The sequence below is a fragment of the Calonectris borealis genome, chromosome Z (assembly GCF_964195595.1).
Source record: "Calonectris borealis chromosome Z, bCalBor7.hap1.2, whole genome shotgun sequence".
Classification (NCBI taxonomy): Eukaryota; Metazoa; Chordata; class Aves; order Procellariiformes; family Procellariidae; genus Calonectris; species Calonectris borealis.
The window spans coordinates 244,964-263,615 of record NC_134352.1 but is presented as its reverse complement, the minus strand read 5'-3'; the positions used below and the strand labels follow the sequence as shown (position 1 = coordinate 263,615).

At 53.0% G+C, this 18,652-nt stretch overlaps 1 protein-coding gene across 2 annotated transcripts; it reads left to right on the top strand.

Moving 5' to 3' along the window:
* Positions 1-3,902: 3,902 nt before the first annotated feature.
* GRHPR (glyoxylate and hydroxypyruvate reductase) lies at positions 3,903-12,060 on the top strand. 2 transcript variants are annotated; one of them, XM_075137058.1, is made up of 9 exons: positions 3,903-4,030; positions 4,135-4,265; positions 4,386-4,458; positions 4,926-5,042; positions 5,674-5,762; positions 6,434-6,538; positions 7,729-7,864; positions 8,654-8,784; positions 10,666-10,824. In XM_075137058.1, the coding sequence occupies exons 1-9, from the start codon at positions 3,966-3,968 to the stop codon at positions 10,731-10,733; spliced, it is 915 nt and encodes a 304-aa protein (XP_074993159.1). In that variant the 5' UTR covers positions 3,903-3,965; the 3' UTR covers positions 10,734-10,824. The 2 variants fall into 2 exon arrangements, with proteins under 2 accessions (XP_074993159.1, XP_074993158.1); XM_075137057.1 differs by lacking the exon at positions 10,666-10,824 and adding an exon at positions 11,780-12,060 and having other exon boundaries at positions 3,904-4,030.
* Positions 12,061-18,652: the final 6,592 nt, after the last annotated feature.

The following is an 18,652-nucleotide window of genomic DNA, read 5'->3' as shown; positions in this document are numbered from 1 at the left end:
CAGAGAAGCACACGTTCCCTTGTCCTTGCCTGGATCATGTTGTCACAAGCTTTTCCCACTGAGCAGTGATTTTCTGAGACATCTTAGACAGTGCATAGGGTGTGTTTGCTGAGCAGGTCCTGAGACCACTGCGTGCCTGCAGCTGGAGCCAGTGGCCCAGGAGGGTGGTGACAAGCCAAAGCACTCCAGGAAAGGATTTCTGCACATTTATAGTAAAAACTTTGAGTCTGAAGCCACACAGCTAAGGAGACAATTTATAGGTGTTCTGTGCATTTAAGTGTAGTGATAGAACCACACTTTTGCCACATTGTGTGTTTTGTTTTGTAAATAAATCCTCTCTGGGGGGGTCTCCATTTTGCTCGTACTGGTGCCACTGGAGGAACTGGCCAGGTGTTCAGATGTTACCACTGGATGCGGTGCACTGGCTCCAGCAACACGGGGCACTGGCAGCCACGGCACGTTCTCCCAAATGAGTGACTCCACCACATTCACCTGGAGGAGCAGGGGAGGGCAGGGGAAAGGAAAAAGGAAAACCATTACAGCCACTGCGCCGCAAGATTAGTGCGGAGATGTCATGCTGGAGAGCATATACTCCTGACACAAATCCTTACCTGATCAGGGAGACAGATAAGATGTCAGCTCTAATGATAACCCAGCTCTATAAAATAAAATAAACTTTCAAGCAATTATTAAAAAATAAACCGGATTCTGCTGGCATAATCTCACAACATACTGACAGTGGGAGCAAACATGCATCACGATAAAGGAAAATCCCACCAGTAGAGTACAGTTTCATTAGATAAGCTGATACCTCATATACCACTGATAATTTATGCCAGAGAAAAGCACTGTAAGTCCCTGGCCCCCGAATTTACTATAACACTCCCGTTAAGATCAGACAGTTATGCACTCTGGCTCTCTCCAGCCCTCTTGTTAAAGTTTCCATCAGATAACAAAGGCTCTTATCTCCCAGGGCAATGTCGAGGAAGAAGCCCCGTAGTGGATAGACCCTTTGTTTTCCCAACAGGGCCAGCGCAGTGAACCAAGGTGACCCAGCCAGGCTCTGCCCCATGGTCACATTGCAGCTGCCAGACAGGAGTCACAGGGCCTGAGCCTCTGCCTGCAGATCGTCCTCTTTCTAAACTCAAAACCTGTGGGGAGGTGTGCTTCAGGCTGTCCCCATCCCTCACGTGGCTCAAGCCTGTGGAGCACCTGCTGTGAGGCAGCAGAAGGAATCCTGAATAGACATTCTGGGACGTTAAACTCCACATTCCCTCTGTCCACGGATGTGTTTTCTTTACTGCTATGACTCTGTGCTCATTTCCAGAGATAATACACCTGTTTTACCCCACCTTCCTATACAAGCTCATGTCTTCTTTTGGTCCCCCCCACCCCCACTCCTATACCTAGCTTGTTTGTGTTGTGATCATAAAGGAGATTCCGATCAGGTCTCCAGCAAATTTAAATCTGGCTATTAACAAGCAAAGTCTGTTTAGCCCCGGGAAGGGCTTTACTCTGCCTATCTCTGGCCTTTGGAAACCTCCCAAAGTAGTCACAGGAGGCTCTGATGTGGTAACTCTCATCCTAAAACACTACCCAATACCTGTAGCATCAATTGCCGGCTAAAGGTGGCAATCCTTCTTTATCAATGAAGCTTAGGCAACCAGCTCAGCCTAGACTCTTTCTGTGGCGGTGATGTGTCAGAATGGGGCTGCTTTGTCGTGTCTCTTCTCTTCAAATAGCTGAACAGAGGGACCTTTAGGAGATGAATGCTGTCCCCGGAGCTGCAAGTTGGTTGGCTTGTTCCTCTTGGCTGGCACATTCTCACTCTTGTTTTGGATTAGGTATGCGCTGCTTAGAGATACAGATTGGGTCCCAGCAGGGTGTATCATCATGGCTCCTCTGTGCCTCCTCAGCCAGCAGAGAGAGAAGTGCTTAAATGATGCCTTGGGAGATAAAATTGAAAGAGATCAGAGCTCAGAAAACTGTTCTGGTCAGGGACCAGGTTGGGTGACCACAGCAAAACAGAATCTGGGAGGACCCATCACCCGGTATGCTGGTACAGAAACCCACCATCTCCCAGCAAAAGTGGTATAGGTCATCACCAACCCAACTTTAATGACACTGGCACAAAGCCATGTCTAAAAGCTATTGATGTAGTTCCCACCCCACCTTGCTTACTTAGATCACCAGGCCCTTGGCTGATGGATGATGGTATTATATAGCATTACACGTTATAGCATTACAGCAGTACTTCTTGTACAAAGGTATGAAATTATCACCATGATGGTGCACAGAGTTCAGTGTCATAGTTTGCAGTATTTTGTAGTAGACCCTCCACTGGTTTCTGGAGAAGACGCCAGGGCTCACTGATAATACCCTGATGTTGCAAGGAATTTGGAAAAAAGTCAAAAGGAACCCAAAGAAATGTATGCAAATATCTATATACATATACATGTATTTATATGTATGAATATGTACCTTGTCCACAGGTGGGTGCCCCCTAGAACCAAGGGCTGCTTGGCCTTCCACATTGGCATGCATACCTATATGTACACACACGTGTGAATGACTGACAGAGGGATGCACCCAAAGAGTTTGTTCTGTCTGTCCTTCCATTTGCCTGCTCCGCTTTTCTGAGCCACAAGCGCATTGACATCTGTAAGAATCCAGCCAGATTTTACTAAAACATCATCTTAGGTTTAAAAATCTTTTAAAAACTCTGCAGGGCTCTTGTAAATTTCAGTCCTCTGCCAGCTCGCAGGAACAGAGCAGGCAGGCAGATCGGCAGCAGGTGTGCTCTGAATGCAGACATCTGCAAGCTGTAACACAGCGGGTAGGTCTCCTCTGCCATCCACCAGTACTCCATTTCTTGGGACTTGCAATCTCCACACCAAGACCAAGTGGACTTACTAATCTCCAAAAGGCCTATGGAAAGGTCCCATCTCCTGCTCCATGATGCAATCCACTCTTCCTCTTTCCCATCCTTACGTGTTCCCCGTCAGCATCCCAGCCAGGCTGCCGCTCCCACGCTGCATGATGCCCATCTCCAGGCTAGGCAGTCCAGGTACCCACAGACCCTCACTTCGCCAGGGCGCTGATCCAGCGGCTCAAAAGACCAGGAGCCTTTCCCTCCTGCGGGCACTGCTAAGGCTTGCGGACATCTGTTCTGTGCAAGTCAGGGGGTGGGAGGCTGCACGTGGAGTGGCTTCTTTGAGGGAGACCCACCAGCAGCCCCTGCAGGACATGGCATGGAGGCAGAGATGTTGCTGGCTCCTCCTGGCTCTGGGGTCCTGCCACCCACACAAGCACCAACAGCAGCACAATGGGTGCTGCCAGGAGCAGCAGTGCTGTGGGAAGGGTTCCTCTGAGGCAGAGGTGGTGGCATGGTACAGACTGCCAGCTCCCACCCAGGCCTCCAAACCAGCAGGTTCCCAGGTCAAAGATGGGCTGCTGTTCTCAGTGGGCTTGGCAAAGCTCTCTGCAGGGGGAAACCCACATCTGAAACTCGATGATCATTTACCATCTGTTCTCATGACAAGCGGCTGGTCCACCCACAGCCTGAATGCACACCTTAATCCAGAGAACGAAAAGGTGACTTGAGCAGGATGGAGGAGCTGCAGAGAGGCTGTAAGCTCTCCAGGGCGGGTTAGCGGCCGGGCCTTGCGTCCTCTCTCCATGCATGCACTGCATGTGTGCATTGCATAGGTGCTCCATGTGTGCGTTGCACGCGTGCGTTGCAGAGGTGCTCCATACACGCGCTGCACGTGTACACCGCGCGGGAGCCCCATGCACGCACCACACGGGTGCCTCGCAGAGGCGCTCCACGCGCGCCTTCCTCGTGCGCCCCGCCTGCCGCTCACAGTGCACAGGCGCTGCCCGGGGGCGGGCCGGGGCGGTGCCGAGTGGAGCGGCCGCCCGGGGTCGCTGCGGTGGCAGGCGCGGCTCGTGTCGGTGGCGCGGCCATGGCGGTGTTCGTGACGCGGCGGATCCCGGCCGAGGGGCTCCGGGTCCTGTCGCAGGCCGGCGGGTGAGCGTGGGGCCGGGCCGGGGCCGTGGCAGGGGCAGGGTCGGGCCGGGGCCGCCCCCGGTCCGGTCCCGGCGGCGCGGTGACAGGCCGCGCTCCCGCCGCAGGTGCCGCGTCCAGCAGTGGGACTCGGAGGAGCCGGTGCCGCGGGCCGAGCTGCTGGCGGGCGTGGCGGGAAAGCGCGGGCTGCTCTGCCTCCTCTCCGACCGCATCGACCGCGAGGTGCTGGAGGCCGCCGGTGGGTGCGGGCTGCGGCCCCGGACCCCTCCCCTCCCGTTCCCCTCCCCTGCCCTGCCGGCCCGGCCCGGGACCCCCCCGGGGCGACGCTGGGCAGCCGCGTGCTGGTGGTGTCTTGCAGGGCCCGGGCTGAAAGTGATCAGCACCATGTCCGTGGGGTTTGACCACCTCGCTCTGGAGGAGATTAAGAAGCGGTAAGGCTTGCCTGCTCTGCCCTTCGCCCTGCCCCTGTGAGCGATGGGGCCCAGCCGGGGGAGGCGGCAGGGTAGGAGGGCGAAGCTCAGAGCTCATCCCACTCTTGACACAGCAGAGCTGCAGGTCTCTTCGGCACGGGCCTTGTGGGTGGACTTTCGTGGAGCGTGGGACTGGACGGGGTTTGCGATCTGCACCTCCCTCTTGGTAGGGTATGGCTAGGGTCACCCTCAACCCAGCTGGGATTGGAGGAGCCTTTGGATGCTAGGCCAAGGCTAGAATAACCCCACCCCAACTGCAGTTGAGAAGAGTCTTTGGAGGAAGGGCTGAGGAGGCAAAAGAGATGTCCTCTTGCACATGGTGCTGCAGATACATAGAAGAGGTGTAGCATCAGCAACTTGCCCAGAAATTTTGAGGTAGCACCCCAAGGCTGGCAGCGTTGCCCCAGAGACCTGTGCTTGCCTTACAGAGGGATCCGTGTGGGGTACACCCCCGATGTCCTGACTGACGCCACTGCAGAACTCTCTGTAGCTTTACTTCTGGCTGCATGCCGCAGGCTGCCGGAGGCAGTGGAGCAGGTAAAGAAGTGAGTATCAGCAGCTGCCAGCTGGAGCAAGGGCTGGCTTCTGAGCCCGGCAGCTCGCAGGTCGAGAGCTGCAGGAGAAAGTATACCACACTGGACAGGTGAAACGGAGCTGAAGCCAGAGTTTCACCCAGCTTGCACCGAACATCTTGCAGGCCAAGGTGGAGTCCTCTGCAGTTCCATGACTCTTCGGAGACATGCTGCTCAGGGGCTGTGAGAGGGGCAGAATTCCCCTCTGTGTGCTAGGCAGAGGACCTGTGGGAGAGGGCACCCAAGGCCACCACAGGCCCCTCGAGGAGGGCGTGCATGGAAGGTCTGGCCAGAGCTCACTGACTGGCAGTCGTTCCAGGGCTGTGGTTAGCGGTGCCTAAATTAAATCAGTCCCAAGGCGGCTGCTGCTGCTGCTGCTGCTGCGCACCTGAGGTCCAAGGAGACTCCTGCAGGAGACCACCGAGGTCACTCGAAGCAGGAACCTCAGAGAGGCTGTTTGTAAGATCATCTGTCTATGCCAGAGGAGCTCACCACCCACAGCATTGTACTCTCTGGCATACTTGCCCAAATGCTGGACTGGGCTATGAGGAGGCTCACCCCTGCTGCTGTCTGACATCTGTTTCTATCTCGCTCTCTCTGCTAGTGGTGGCTGGACAACATGGAAGCCCTTATGGATGTGTGGCTATGGTCTGTCTGATAGTACGGTGGGCATCATAGGTCTGGGGAGAATAGGTAAGTGCAGGCCAGGCATAGGATTTGTGTGTCTCCAGTGATGGCAGGATGGGTTTGGAGGTTCAGCCACGGTGGTGTCCCTGGTGCTCACCTCTTTAAAATCTATGATCTCTCTGATCTTGACTCATCAAGCCTAAACCTTAAAAATTTAAAACATTCAAGGTTTAAATGCATCTGAATGCTACAGCAAACTGGATGTTGTCCTCTCGATTTTCAGTTAAACAAATGCCCTGACAAAGTCCAAGATGATGTGCTTGTCATCCATTCAGTTGTGGACTTTGTCAGCAGATAGCTATTTCTTTCCTCACTTTCCAGTTTGCTCCCTAAGGTAGCTTCAGGTTTAATGTCCTACAGCTCCCTTTCCGCAGTTTCACTCTGGCAGGGAGTTCATTTCTGCTTGCATGAGGAGCAGCGGAAGACATCCACACCACATCCGCCACGCTCCAGACTTGGAAGCAGCCTGGCGGGAGCGATCCTACCACAGCAACCCTTTAGCGAGCTATGTGCTCTGCTGGCTGCTGCGCTGTCAGCCGCACCGACTGCAAGCTTGCCGAAGGACGGACCACCTGGAGAGGCCTGATGGACCCCTGCGGCCCGGTGTTAGTCTCTGTGCAGCACGCCTCGCGCAGGCGCTGGCACAGCAGCTGGACAGTCTTCTTTCTTGCTCCTAGGACAGGCGGTTGCCCGCCGCCTAAAGCCATTTGGAGTCAAGAAGTTTTTGTACACTAGCAGTCGCCCGAAACCAGCATGTGCTGCAGAGTTTGAAGCTGAGTTTGGTAAGAAAGGTGCCAGGAGCAGGGGCAGTGGTTGGTCCTCCATTGCAGGGCAGCATGGAGCACTGTGGCTAGGATGGCTCCGGGGAGGTGTCACCCTGTGGGGGTGGGGGCCAGCAGGAGGGAAGGTGCGAGCTGGAGGTTCTGGGCGGCTTCTCGGTGTAGCTGGCATGAACTGCTGTGGGGGCAGCAAAGGAAGGAAGGGCAAATGCCAGCGGTGGTGGATGGCAGGGAGGGAAACCTTCCTCCTTTGAGCCGGGCAATGCCAGCCAGAACAAGGCTGGACACACCTGGGCTCTAACTGACCACCACCATAATTGTGGACTGTGGCTGTTGCTGCTGCTTTTGCCTTTCATCTTCCCCCTGTGTCCATCAGTTTGTGATTTCCACTTAGTTCCGTTCCCACAAGGAAGTGGAACATATGAGGGAGGGGAAAGGGGTGGCTGCTCCTGGGAGGAGGGGAAGGGTCTTGTGGACCATTCCACATGGAATGGGTACCAAGATGTCCTGCAGGTAGGAGGGGATAGGCTGAGGCTCACCACAGATCATCACTGAAATTAGATGTTGGTTGCTGGAAACAAACATCAGCATTAACCTCCTGCTTTAAAATAAATGTCACAGTCCAGCCAAACCTAGGGAATGTCTCAGCTGCTGAACGGGACTTTTCTGTGGCCCTGTTAAGAGTCCCGAGACTTGCATCAAGTGCTAATTTTTCACTCCAAAGCCAGCACATTTCCAGGTGGTACTTTTTTGCACAGTCATTGGCAGAACTTGTTCTGCTCCTTGCACTTTCCTCTCACCTCCAGGCGTGAAAGTGGCACAAGTCATTATCTGTAGGTACCGTATAGAGAGATTTAATGCTAGTATAAACTGCTGCTGCCATATTTTGCTGTCTAAACATGAAGTACGTACCAGAGCCTCCTTTGGGACAGGTGGCTGAAGCATCGCTAGATTCCCCTTTGGCTTGATTTTAATTCAGAAGTGAAACAAAACACTGCATTGGTATCTGTAGTAATGTGCATGGTTTCTGCTGGGTGTTTGGTGGTTCTTGTGTCTCCCTGTCTGTGGAGAAGGGTCAACCAGGTCTCTCCAGAGTAGCACTCGCTTGCTGGCAAATCTTACGGATAAAAGGATTGCTGAGGTGTGTTGGTGAGGTCCCCGAGCAGAGGTGTGACCTGTGTTTCTCCACCCAGTCCCACTCACGAGGCTGGCCGAAGAGTCGGACTTCATTGTGGTGACATGTGCTTTGACTCAGGCCACCCAGGGAATATGCAACAAGGACTTCTTTGGCAGAATGAAGAAGACCTCTGTGTTTGTCAACACGAGCAGGTAATTGCAACCCAGTCTCCTGCACGGGGGGTGACTGTCACCCTGCCGACAGCTGTGGTTGCAGGGGGAATCTGGTAGGCTGTGTTATATGTTTCCACTGAGAGTCCAGACAGCGTGTACAGTCTTCATGGCTGCCGCCGCTGGGACTGTTTGCCCAGTGTGTGGCCTGCTCCCTCCAGCCCAAGGTCTCTTCGCATCAAGCAAAAGGCAGGATAAGTTATTCAGGGGGCTACAGCCTCTGTCTCCTCACCAGGGCCCCATGTCCCACCCGGTGGGGTGGATGAACGGTGACTGTTGGATGACGGGAGGGTGAGGCTGAGGGATTGCCCAGGAGAGGGCTGCGACTGCCAGAAACCTTGGTTTTGGGACAGAGGTGGCTGCGACAGGGCTCCTTGGCTAAGTCCGGCCGTAGCCTCCCGTTCCTGCTGCCTTCTTGCAGAGCATGGTGACAGGGCAGAATCCGTGCGCCCCAACACGCAACGTCCGCCCAGCCGCCGGAACGCTTCGGGCTGCCTCCACCTCCCTCTATGGCTGCCCAGGGTCGTCCTGCGCTTGGGCACCCAGCTCTTCTCCCCACTAGCGGGCAGCCTGGAGCAGCAGCAGGAGTAGCTCGTTGCACTGGGAGGTTCAGGCACATCCAGAGAGGGTCTGACCTCCACTCAGGCAGCCCTGGGGACCCGGGTGCCACTGCCCAGGCTGTTCCACATGGCCTGTGCTGTTGCTGCACACCCCTCAGAGCCCATGGGACCCCTCAGCAGCAGCGTGGGCCTCTCCCTCTGTGTTTGCCAGGGGGACCGTGGTGAACCAGGAGGACCTGTACGACGCGCTGGCCCATGGCCAGATTGCAGCAGCGGGCCTGGACGTCACGACGCCGGAGCCACTGCCCACTGACCATCCCCTGCTCTCCCTCAAGAACTGCGGTAAGTGGCCAGCAGGGTGGCTGGGCCTCGGCTTTGCTCCGGCAGCCTGTGTGTCATGTGCCTTGTGTGCCCATGGCTGGGATCCGCCACCTAGTGTGACGATGATTCCCTGTGCCCGTTAGCCTGCCACTGTGAACAAGCACTGAAACATGGAGGGACAGGAAGGTCAAGTGTATTTAAGCAGGCTGTAGGGAGCTGCTAGAGGGGAAGACCTCATCGATGTGATGTAAAACACGCGTGGGAGGTATTTTAATTCTCCAGAAAGCAGTTGAGATCGGCTTATTTTTTAACACCTTACTGATGGATCTCCATTTAATGGGCCGAGGCGTGGAGGAGTTTGATACCAGCAGGTGCCTGAATGAGAAATGAAATCCCTGCTCATGCCCTGCCAAGCTCTGGTATTCTGAAAGCTTCTGGGCATATATTCTGCTAGAAAAGCTTCCGATGTGGCTAAAGAGCTGAGTGCTGACTCTGCCTAGAGGAATCTCAGCCTTGGGAGCACTGCAGGACTCACCAGCTAGCCCATCCACTGTGACCCTGGGCTGCCAGGCACAGGTTCAGCCCGTGTGCTCAGAAGCACAGTTCATTTAAGTGCTGGCCTTGTCCTGACATCCACGTTCCCCAGCAGATATCAGCAAATTAGACAGCCCTGAGCTGAAGAGGCCAGCAAGTGCTCATGGTATGGGATGAACAGAGGTTTCTTTGCAGAAAGTCTAGCTGCATCCCCTGGACAGTCCAAGGCAACTTTCACTGGGAAAATTGAGCCCGGCGAGCTCAGGCAGCCTGTTTTCTGGATAGTAACGGGCATCAGCCAGGTAGGAAGGTACTGGTCCCAGGACTAGTGCATGTCTTCTCCAGAGGAGGTTAAGGCAGATGAGGAATGCCAGTTAGGAAGGGCCTTGCTTAGCTGCTCTCGTGCTTCAGCATTGCCAGGCTGCTGGAGTGGAGGCAGGAGCGCCTGCAACCAGTGGCAGTAGCTGATCACTGTTCGTTTCACTGGTGCTTTCCTGAAAGCTTGCTGAGAGCTGCCATGTGGGGCAGGATGATGTTTTAGTGCAGGACATTAGCAGCCCACAGTGTTTTCCTGGGATCCTCGTTGTTGCAGATTGAAGGGGCTGTGCGGGGGGCTGTTTCCCATGGCCTTGCTGCGCACCAGTGCAGTTCCATCCTCGCAGGTACCACAGACCTGGGACAAGTTAAGGACAGCTCTTGGCGTGTTCGCTGCTTTCCCTTGTGTGGCCTTCAGTGAGTAACTTGGCCCACCCCCTGTAAAGCGAGGCCAGGAGCTTTCCTCTTCTCCTCCAGTCAGGGAGCATGTGGGTCAGGCCGGTTACTGAATGGGACTGACTCAGACACAAGCCAGACAGGCTCGCTTGTAATCCTCGAGGCAGAAAAGAGACAGAAATGCAACACAGAGAAGGCACTGCTTTCTAGTTAGAAAGTAAATGTTTCTTATTGTTTGCAACACCGTCGCCGGTGGAACGGCAGGGTGCCTGTTCCTACCTGAATGCTTGGCTTCACCGGGGTGGCTGGCCCTGCTCAAAGCTGATGGCATGAGCTGGGCCAGAGCAGCTTTCTCTCACGTCATCGCGTGCCTTGGCTGCTCAAGGTGCACCCCAAGTATGAGATCTGGTGTATGCATCTTCACTTGCACAGGCAAAGTACTGGAGTGGCTGTGCAGGCAGCAGCAGGATGTCCTCTCTCCAGGAGGAGTTTTTGGAGTAGGAAAAGTCTGTTCCAAAAAGAAACTGTAGAGACATCCATGAAAATTTGGAACTGCCCATGACTGAGTGTCCATTTCTGAAATACAAGTTCATAGCTGTTGTTTGATTATTCTTTTGCTAAAAGCTGTTTTTTATTTGTTTGCTTTGGTTCCCATAGTAGACAATGTGAGAAATGATAAAAGCAGAGATTTTCTGGAAATATTTGCAGGACTTCGGAGATCTTAGAGCTCTGCAACAACACCAAGCAAGACACAAGTAAATACATATGTATTTACTTTCACAGAAATGAGGCTTTGATGATTCTGAAACTACTCACAGATTTCACCCAAAACTGCCAAATAGTTTCAGCAGCTGGAGGAACATGGCATAAGTAGAGGAGGAAGAAATGTTGACATGACTTTCACAGCGAAAAAGGAACCAAGGCTGGTTCTTGACTGGGGGAGAAAGGACCTATGTGGCCCCACAGTCCTCCTGGGAGAGCCTTCTCCCCCAAGGGCAGCAGCGTGTCAAGTGTTCAGGCTTCTGCACTGCCTGTAGATGCTTTCTGTTATAAAACAGAGACTGCAGTGCAGGCTTTTATCCATACCTTGGGCAAGTACTCTCCACTACTAATGTTATAATAATTTACCACTAAAGCAGCTTTGTTTCATTCCTTTGCATTGCATAAAAGGAGCCTTTTTATATAGGTGGATAAAAATCCCTGCCCTGACTGTGCTACAGCATGCCAACTCTGTTTGGCAGGGGCCGTTTGCCTCCACATGTGCCTTCCCAGCGCACCTAGGGGTCTGTAAACCACGATGTTTCACAACAGTCTTCTGGCTCTTGCCCCAATACGTGTTGGTTCATGCCTGTCATGAGAGAATCTCCTAAATGGCAATTTAGGCAACAATGTGGCAATCAGGCAACAACATGCAAATTTCACTGCGTGTTCATCTGCCGCAGGGATAGTATTTTACATCTACCACCGGCTCTTGAGTCTGTGTGGGAAGGTGAGTACCAAGCGTGAACACAGAAAGGAGGACCCACTCTTGGCTGACTGTCTTTGGCCTGGAAGACTTAAAAAACAGCTCAGTTAGCCATTTATCAGATGTCTTTTCCAGTCCTCAGTGGCTGATGATTTTGTTTCACGCTTCATGTCTGATGTCAGCTCCTGGTAGAGCAGCGGCTCGTGCAGGACCCAGACTGCCCCTCCATGGGAAGACCCCTGAAAGAGGCTGTAAGAGGTCAGCGAGTGTAAGAAACGGGCAAGTAACTTTCTGTGTCCCCTGCAGTGATTCTGCCACACGTCGGGAGTGCCACGTACGCCACGAGGAGCACCATGGCAGTGCTGGCAGCCAACAACCTGCTGGCCGGGCTGCGAGGGGAGCCCATGCCCCATGAGCTGCTGCTGTGAGGGCCAGAGCCCCCCTCCTGCAGGGCGGCAGGACTTGGCATTACCTTCCCCTGGAGAAGCCTTGCAGACCAGTCCTGTGCCTCCTTGCCTCTGTAGCAGCGTGCCAGCACTGCCTGCGGTGAGGGAACCGCACCACAGCCATTAAAGAGAAGCAGTAAATGTGTCGTGCTCATTTCGTTTGGGAATGGGGTACCCCCAGGCACATGGCAGAGCACACAGTGCTGCCAGAGGCTGCAGGTCCCGCAGTCACGTCGCTGCTGCACTCAGCAGGCGACGGATGGTGTTTGTCCCTGATTTAGAAAACACTTGCAGTGTCGGGACTGTTGCGTATTTTGCTAGCCAGCGTGTGTCGTACCGTAGGGGAGCTGCTGCAGCCCTCAAAGCCTGGCTCCCACGGCGAGAGGCCAGGCAGTTCAGTACTTGAGCTCCCAGCTCGTAGCCAGGAAGGGAGGAGAGGTAATTGCTCAGTCGGCACAGGCCCATTGCTGCCAAGGGAGCTGCAGCCAGCCCACTGCCAAGCATGCGTTAAAAGGTCTTGTTGAATCAGTGCCAAGGCGTGATGTTTCTGTTCTTCAGGTGTCTAAAGAAAAGCAAAAAGGCTTGCCTGGCTCCACTGGCATCTCTAGCTCTGCCTTTTGTATCGGTAACTAATTCTGGGCATGGCTCTGAAGTGATGTGCAAACTGGACTTCACGCTGGAAGGTTCTGCAACCCCCCACTGGTTCCAGCCTCAGCTCCCCTCCCCAGTTTGTTTTTTTCCCAGACATGCAATGATGTGTTAGTGCAAAGGAAAACCTGAGCGGGCACCAAGCCTTTAGCTGCCAGGAGAGGCCTGGATGAGCACATTTCAGGGACTTTGGGGGCTCCGTCTCTCCTGCAGTGACTGTTCCACTTCTATAAATGGGGGTTGGAACCCATCTGTCCCTGCCAGTCCTCCCCAGCAAGCTTCTGCCCCAGCTGGTGAAACAATCAGTGAGGCGTGCTCCTTGGATTGCTCCTGCATGCTGCTTACCATGCCCTGTTTGAGGGCAGCCCTGATGACATTGTTTCCTTAAGGAAAAGAAAAAGGTGGCTGCGACATTGCATTGCAGTGGCAGGAGGAATTTAACACATTTAAAGCTTGTCAGAAATCCTGCTTTGAATGTGTGCTTGTTGAGTGTGGTCCCCAAGCACCTTCCTTCTGCAAGGGTGGAAAGGGTCAAGGACGTTTTCCAGTTTTGTAGGGGGCATGCCTGTAAGCCGTCTGCAGCAGGATCCTGCACGGTGAGTGCACAGCACTGGAGCATCCAGCTGTGCTCTTGAGGACAGGAGCAGTTCGTTCCTCACTTTTCTTCAGCAGGGGGCTTGGCTGTGGGCTTCCAAAGTTTTCTTCCCAAGAATAAGGAGTGAGTGAGTCCCTTTCCCAGCGTTACCCCGCTTCATCTGGGAGCTTGCTTGAAAGGGGCAGTTTTCGTTGGAGTCCCCTGCAGCTGCAGTCGTACTTCCCAGTCTGCTGCAAGAAAGCCCAGGTCAGCGGCCTGCTCTTCCTCAGATGGGAACCGAGTCCTCTGGGGGCCCTGGGGAGTCTTCTGTGGTGGGGAGCCACAGGCGCAGCTATATGGTCTAGACCAGCAATTTTCCCATCCTCCTGTGCAGCTAGGACTCGGGGAGCAGTTCTGAAAAGGTCACTACAAAGCAAAGGAAAACACCCAACTGGCATTTTCAGAATAAAAGGCAAGGATTTGATGTATACAACTGTAGCATTTTGAAATGAATAGCAAAGTGTGTTAAACAAGCATAGTCGCATTACCTTGCTGGAGTTCTATCAGAGACTTGTCCTGTGCCCAGCCTTGTAGCGACAGCACTGCCACAGCTGGATACATCTGCAAATTGCAAATTTGTTTTTCCCGTGTATGAACACATGTATGGTGAGGAAGCCAGTTAAATTTAACTTATTTTGATGTTCTACCTCTGCAGGGTAGGGGGGAAGCCTTGGCAAGTGCAGCCTGCTAGGGCTGGTGGGGGGACGAGACAGGGGTCCAGCTGGCCCATCCCTGCCCGATGGTGGCTAGGCTGCTTGGGATGCACATTGGCCTTGCCATGGTCCCATCCCCTCATGCCTTCCAGGCACCTACGACCACGACGCAGATGGGTCAGCCCTACCCGCTGCCTGCAGGATCTGTACGCAGACCTGCCGGCCACTAGCCCTGCGGCTGCCCCCTCTGCATGGTGTGGAATTGCTCTCACCAGTTTTAAATCAGCCTCCTCCCAGCTCCATCTGCTCCCAGTCCTTGTGCTAGGGAACATGGTGAAAAGCAGACCTGGACTCAAGTTCCTTGTGAGCTGTGGGTCTTGATCAGCCATCCTCCTCTCCCAGCCTTGTCACTCTTCTCCCCAGATTTCAGCATTCAGAGCAGCATAAGAAACAAAGGACAACCTTATTTCCAAGGCTATGAGAGGTGTGGAGGGGATGAGTGAACATTATGGTTTGCTTGACCCCAGGGGAATGCGTCCCACAGACACAGAACACAAAGCACGCCTGGTTCAGCCAGGGCAGGTGCTGAAGTTGCTGAGCAGCAGCACAGTACTTGCACCAGCCACCCAGCTGCTACTAGGTCATCTCCATCCTCATTCAGCTCTTCCAAAGCCGGGACTGGAGCTCTGTTGGCCTCAGACACAGGAACCCACCATCTACTCCACAGCATAACACGTAAATGTAACCCAGGAGCTTGTGGCTTTGGAGCAGCCACCTTCAGTTGGGATTAAGCATGATTTGAGATGGTGCTTTGCAGCTTGAAGCAAGGTTGAAAAGCTGTCTTCATCCCAGTGTCGTGGTTTAACCCCAGCCAGCAACTAAACACCACGCAGGCGCTCACTCACCCCCAGCCTCTGGTAGGATGGGGGAGAGAATTGGGAGGGCAAAAGTGCGAAAACTCGTGGGTTGAGATAAAAACAGTTTAATAATTGAAATAAAACAAAGTACAACAGTAGTAATAATAACAACAACAATAATAGAATATACAAAGCAGGCAATGCACGATGCAACTGCTTACCACCTGCCAACAGATGCCCAACCAGTCCCTGAGCCGCAGTTCCCCCTTCCTGGACCATGCCTCCTAGTTTATATACTGAGCATGACGTCACATGGTATGGAATATCCCGCTGGCCAGTTGGGTTAGCTGTCCTGGCTATTCTCCCTCCCAGCTTCTCCTGCACCTGGCAGAGCATGGGAAGCTCCTTAGATCCTTAAGTAAGCACTACTTAACAACAACTAAAGCATCAATGTGCTATCAACATGCCTCTCATACCAAACCCAAAACACCACACCAGCTACTAGAAAGAGAATTAACTCTATCCCAGCTGAAACCGGGACACCCAGGGCAAAACACTGGAATTTCTGCTCAAGGCATGCGGTGGTGAGCATGGGCACCATGCTTCCAGCCATGCGGGCTCCAGGGCAATCTCCCAACCAGCGCCCTCACTCATTCCTCCCTGCCCTGACCCAGCACCTGCCAGAGCCTGGTACCCTTTGAATGTGTTCTTTTAGATAATCCACACAAGGAGGGTTTGGTGCTTAATACTAAATTTACTTCTCTATAGGCATTTGATGTTACATTGGATTTTGATTTAGCAGAGTGATACAGCAATATGTAGTGAAATTGCAGTACAAGCACAGTACTTGCGATATACGGTGGGATTGCAGTAGAAACGTGATGCCCATCACCGGTCTCCCGATGCTCCACTGTCACCATGCTGGGCATGAGCCAGGTGAACCTCCCCATGGTAGCCAGGCTTGTGCAGGAGGACACCTGAGCTCCTTTGGTGACGTCCAGAGTGAACAGTGGCACAAGCAGCTGATCCACCCAGCTGAGAGGTGTGTTTGTACAACAAGGACCCCCGTCCCTTTGCATTGAGATCAGCTCAGCTGCCTCTGCAGCCATCCATGCCCTCTCCTCTGCACCTTCTCCTTTGCAGGGGTTTGCTGACAGGCCTCGGCCCCAGCAGCAAGGATAGCTGGGCATGTGCAAGGGCAGGGGTGGACTCAGCATGGGCCCCACTTGTGTTCCTGTCACCACCACCGGTGCGATGCTTCAGCTGGGCAAATGCCCCTGGGCTAAACGCACAACGGGCCTACTTCCACTTCGGGGCTGAGGTTTACCCAGTCCCAGCAAATGGCACCCTTTGGCAGCAAGACGGGGTGAAGCTCCCCCTGCCCAGCAGCTCAGCCACTGGACCCCAACCCCACCTCACCCCCAGCCATCCCTGCTGTGTCTGTTGTGGGGCACTTCCCAGGAGCAGTTGCCATGATGGTGCAGCGCCGGCCTCACCAACCCAGACACTTCTCCGCATCCAGCCCAGAGGGACGAACCAGGGTCAAGGTCTGAGCACCAGAGGCAGCCCTCTCCTTCCCGCCGGCCAACTGCCTGCTTCTTAGAGCGACTGAAGAAGATGCCAGATGCTGAGGGCGGCCTGGGACCTTCAGCCAGTACAAACTCTGCACCTGGACCACCCGGTGCCTCCCTGCTGTGGCTCTGCCCAGCCACTCTGCACACCCAGCCAGTGCCCCTGCACCCAGGGTGGAAAGAGCCTTCCTCTTGTAGCCCAAAGGCTTCCACCACACTTCGGGTCTCAGTGAGAGCTGCTCATGCCTGTAGAAATGGTGCTGAAAAAGAGAGAAGTAACATGAAGCCTCAGCTGCTGGATGGACATGAAACCGGTGCTTGTCTGAAACGATGGCGCAAGGGGAGGGGGAGACAGGGCTTATTCCCAGCTCAGGAGCTTTCTGGCGGTGCTCCCAGCAGCACTGCCAACAGCCCCTCTCCACTGAGCTCTCAGCACCCACAGACCAGGAGGAGGAAAGCAAGGAGGCCGCAGTCCAGTCAGACCCCTCCTGGAAGGTGACCAGTGCCCAGCGCAGCTTCACCGCTCTCCTCCCAGCGAGTCAGGCACAAGGCGAGCGGTGCACGCCAGGTGGCCACGCTGCCAGAGGCAGCCGAGCCTGGAGGCAGCGAGTGCTCTGCTGCAGCCAGACGGATGGACAGAGAACAGCCTCTGGAGGAAAGCCCAGGACAGTTGTTGGTCGTAACGTGCCTGAACTGCTCAATTCACCGTTCGTTATTGTACAGCACAGGAAGGTTTCTGGCAAGGGTAAAAGAAAGGGCACAAGACTGCACCTCTGAGAGCAGCAGTGTACCGTTTTCTCCAGCTCTCATCCTGTATAAAAGCTGAGCAGGGTTGTGCATAATAATCCAACACATTTAAGAGATGAGAGAGGAGAGCAGCAGCTGGCAGCGGCGTAAGCCTGGTGCAGGGAGGGAGCTGAAACACACAGAGAAAAGCCTGTGCTTGGGAATTAAAGTTCATATAGTATGCTCTGTACTTCTCTTTCTGTCCCATGGCAAGTATTCTTCATGCTGAATTCTCTGCTTGAATTTCTCTTTATGTTAAATGAACTATACTCTGATAGCAATAATAACTATTGGAAGATGTTCATTAATTAGTTATTGATGCTGGCTAGTTAAAGGAAGACCTTTGCTTCATGCCTCAGAGAGTATCTGACATGTTTATCAATACATTTTGATTCACAAGCCTTGCTGATTACTGTATGCCCACCCATCAGAAGCAGAAAGTGTTTGGGAAGTTTCTAATGGGACCTCTGCTGACCAAGGAAAGCTTTGTATCATTATGGCAGATAGGAAGGGAGTGGGCTCCTGAGCAGCTCAACTGGCTAGAAAATTTCCAATGGACATAACAGAAATCAGAAGGATTTACTTTGATGTGAAAACCTTGGCTGTATAACACGGGCGCAAGTCCATCAGGTTAGTTTGCTGGTCTGTATGATTTTTGAGTTTTGACACTAAAGATTCTGATATTGGTGAAGTTACTGTAATGCTGAAGGATGTTGACTAAATATTTGAGAGGCTTGTGACTCTAATGATGCGAGAAATGGTCAAGTATAAATGAGCTGGTATCTAAGCACTTGTATTAGATTCCCTGCATATACTAAGAAATAGACACAAGCTTGTATATAAGGCTGCCGGAGTGACGAAAGCACATTTCAGGTGTTGCATCTTGGAATTTCTTCAAGAAGAGTACCTTTTGCAGCTGTCAATCATTTTGCTTTGCCAGCCACAGAAATCATCAGTATGACCTTACTGAAAAGATTTTGCTTTCTAAAAATACTTTAAAAACTATAAATGATAAAATGTTAACCTTATCTCTCTGCCCCTGCCTAAAAGAACCCATATTTTTTCAGGCAAGTCTGAGTGTGGTTGGTCAGAGCAGAACCTACTGACAGCAAAGCACAGGTAAGCCTTGTGGGGTCTCTGTCCAAGGGCAAACACCTCCTAACAGGATTTCTTGCTCAGTAAATTCTGGACATACTCTGTACCAACAATCACTAGTCAAAACTTTGTGCCACCAACAGCTAAACAGCTAGCCAGTGCGGTGAGCTGCAGCAGCTCTCAGGGCAGAGTAGCTGTGCTGGGCTCCAGGTCATTGCGTGAACATCTTCCCACAAGGAATTCAGAGAGCAACAATGACAATGGATTATGGATTTTACTGATGTCGCGTAGATAGATATTAACATTATTTCAGTAACAACCATATTATAAGCTCTTACGAAGAGTATATTCTACCAGGAACAAAATTGTTACTGAATAAAGTACAGGCTTTTACAATTAGTTTGTAAATTCGTAAATTTAAGAACAAGTATTTCTTTACAGGCTGGCATAAGGAGTAATAATCACTTTGCAGGTGCCTTTCAAGTGGCC

Bases quoted from the DNA above. Each gene is read 5' to 3' on its own strand.
- GRHPR (XM_075137057.1), top strand. From the start codon at position 3,966: ATGGCGGTGTTCGTGACGCGGCGGATCCCGGCCGAGGGGCTCCGGGTC. The intron at 4,031-4,134 runs GTGAGCGTGGGG...CTCCCGCCGCAG, and splicing joins GTCCTGTCGCAGGCCGGCGG to GTGCCGCGTCCAGCAGTGGG. The intron at 6,539-7,728 runs GTAAGAAAGGTG...TTCTCCACCCAG, and splicing joins AGAGTTTGAAGCTGAGTTTG to TCCCACTCACGAGGCTGGCC.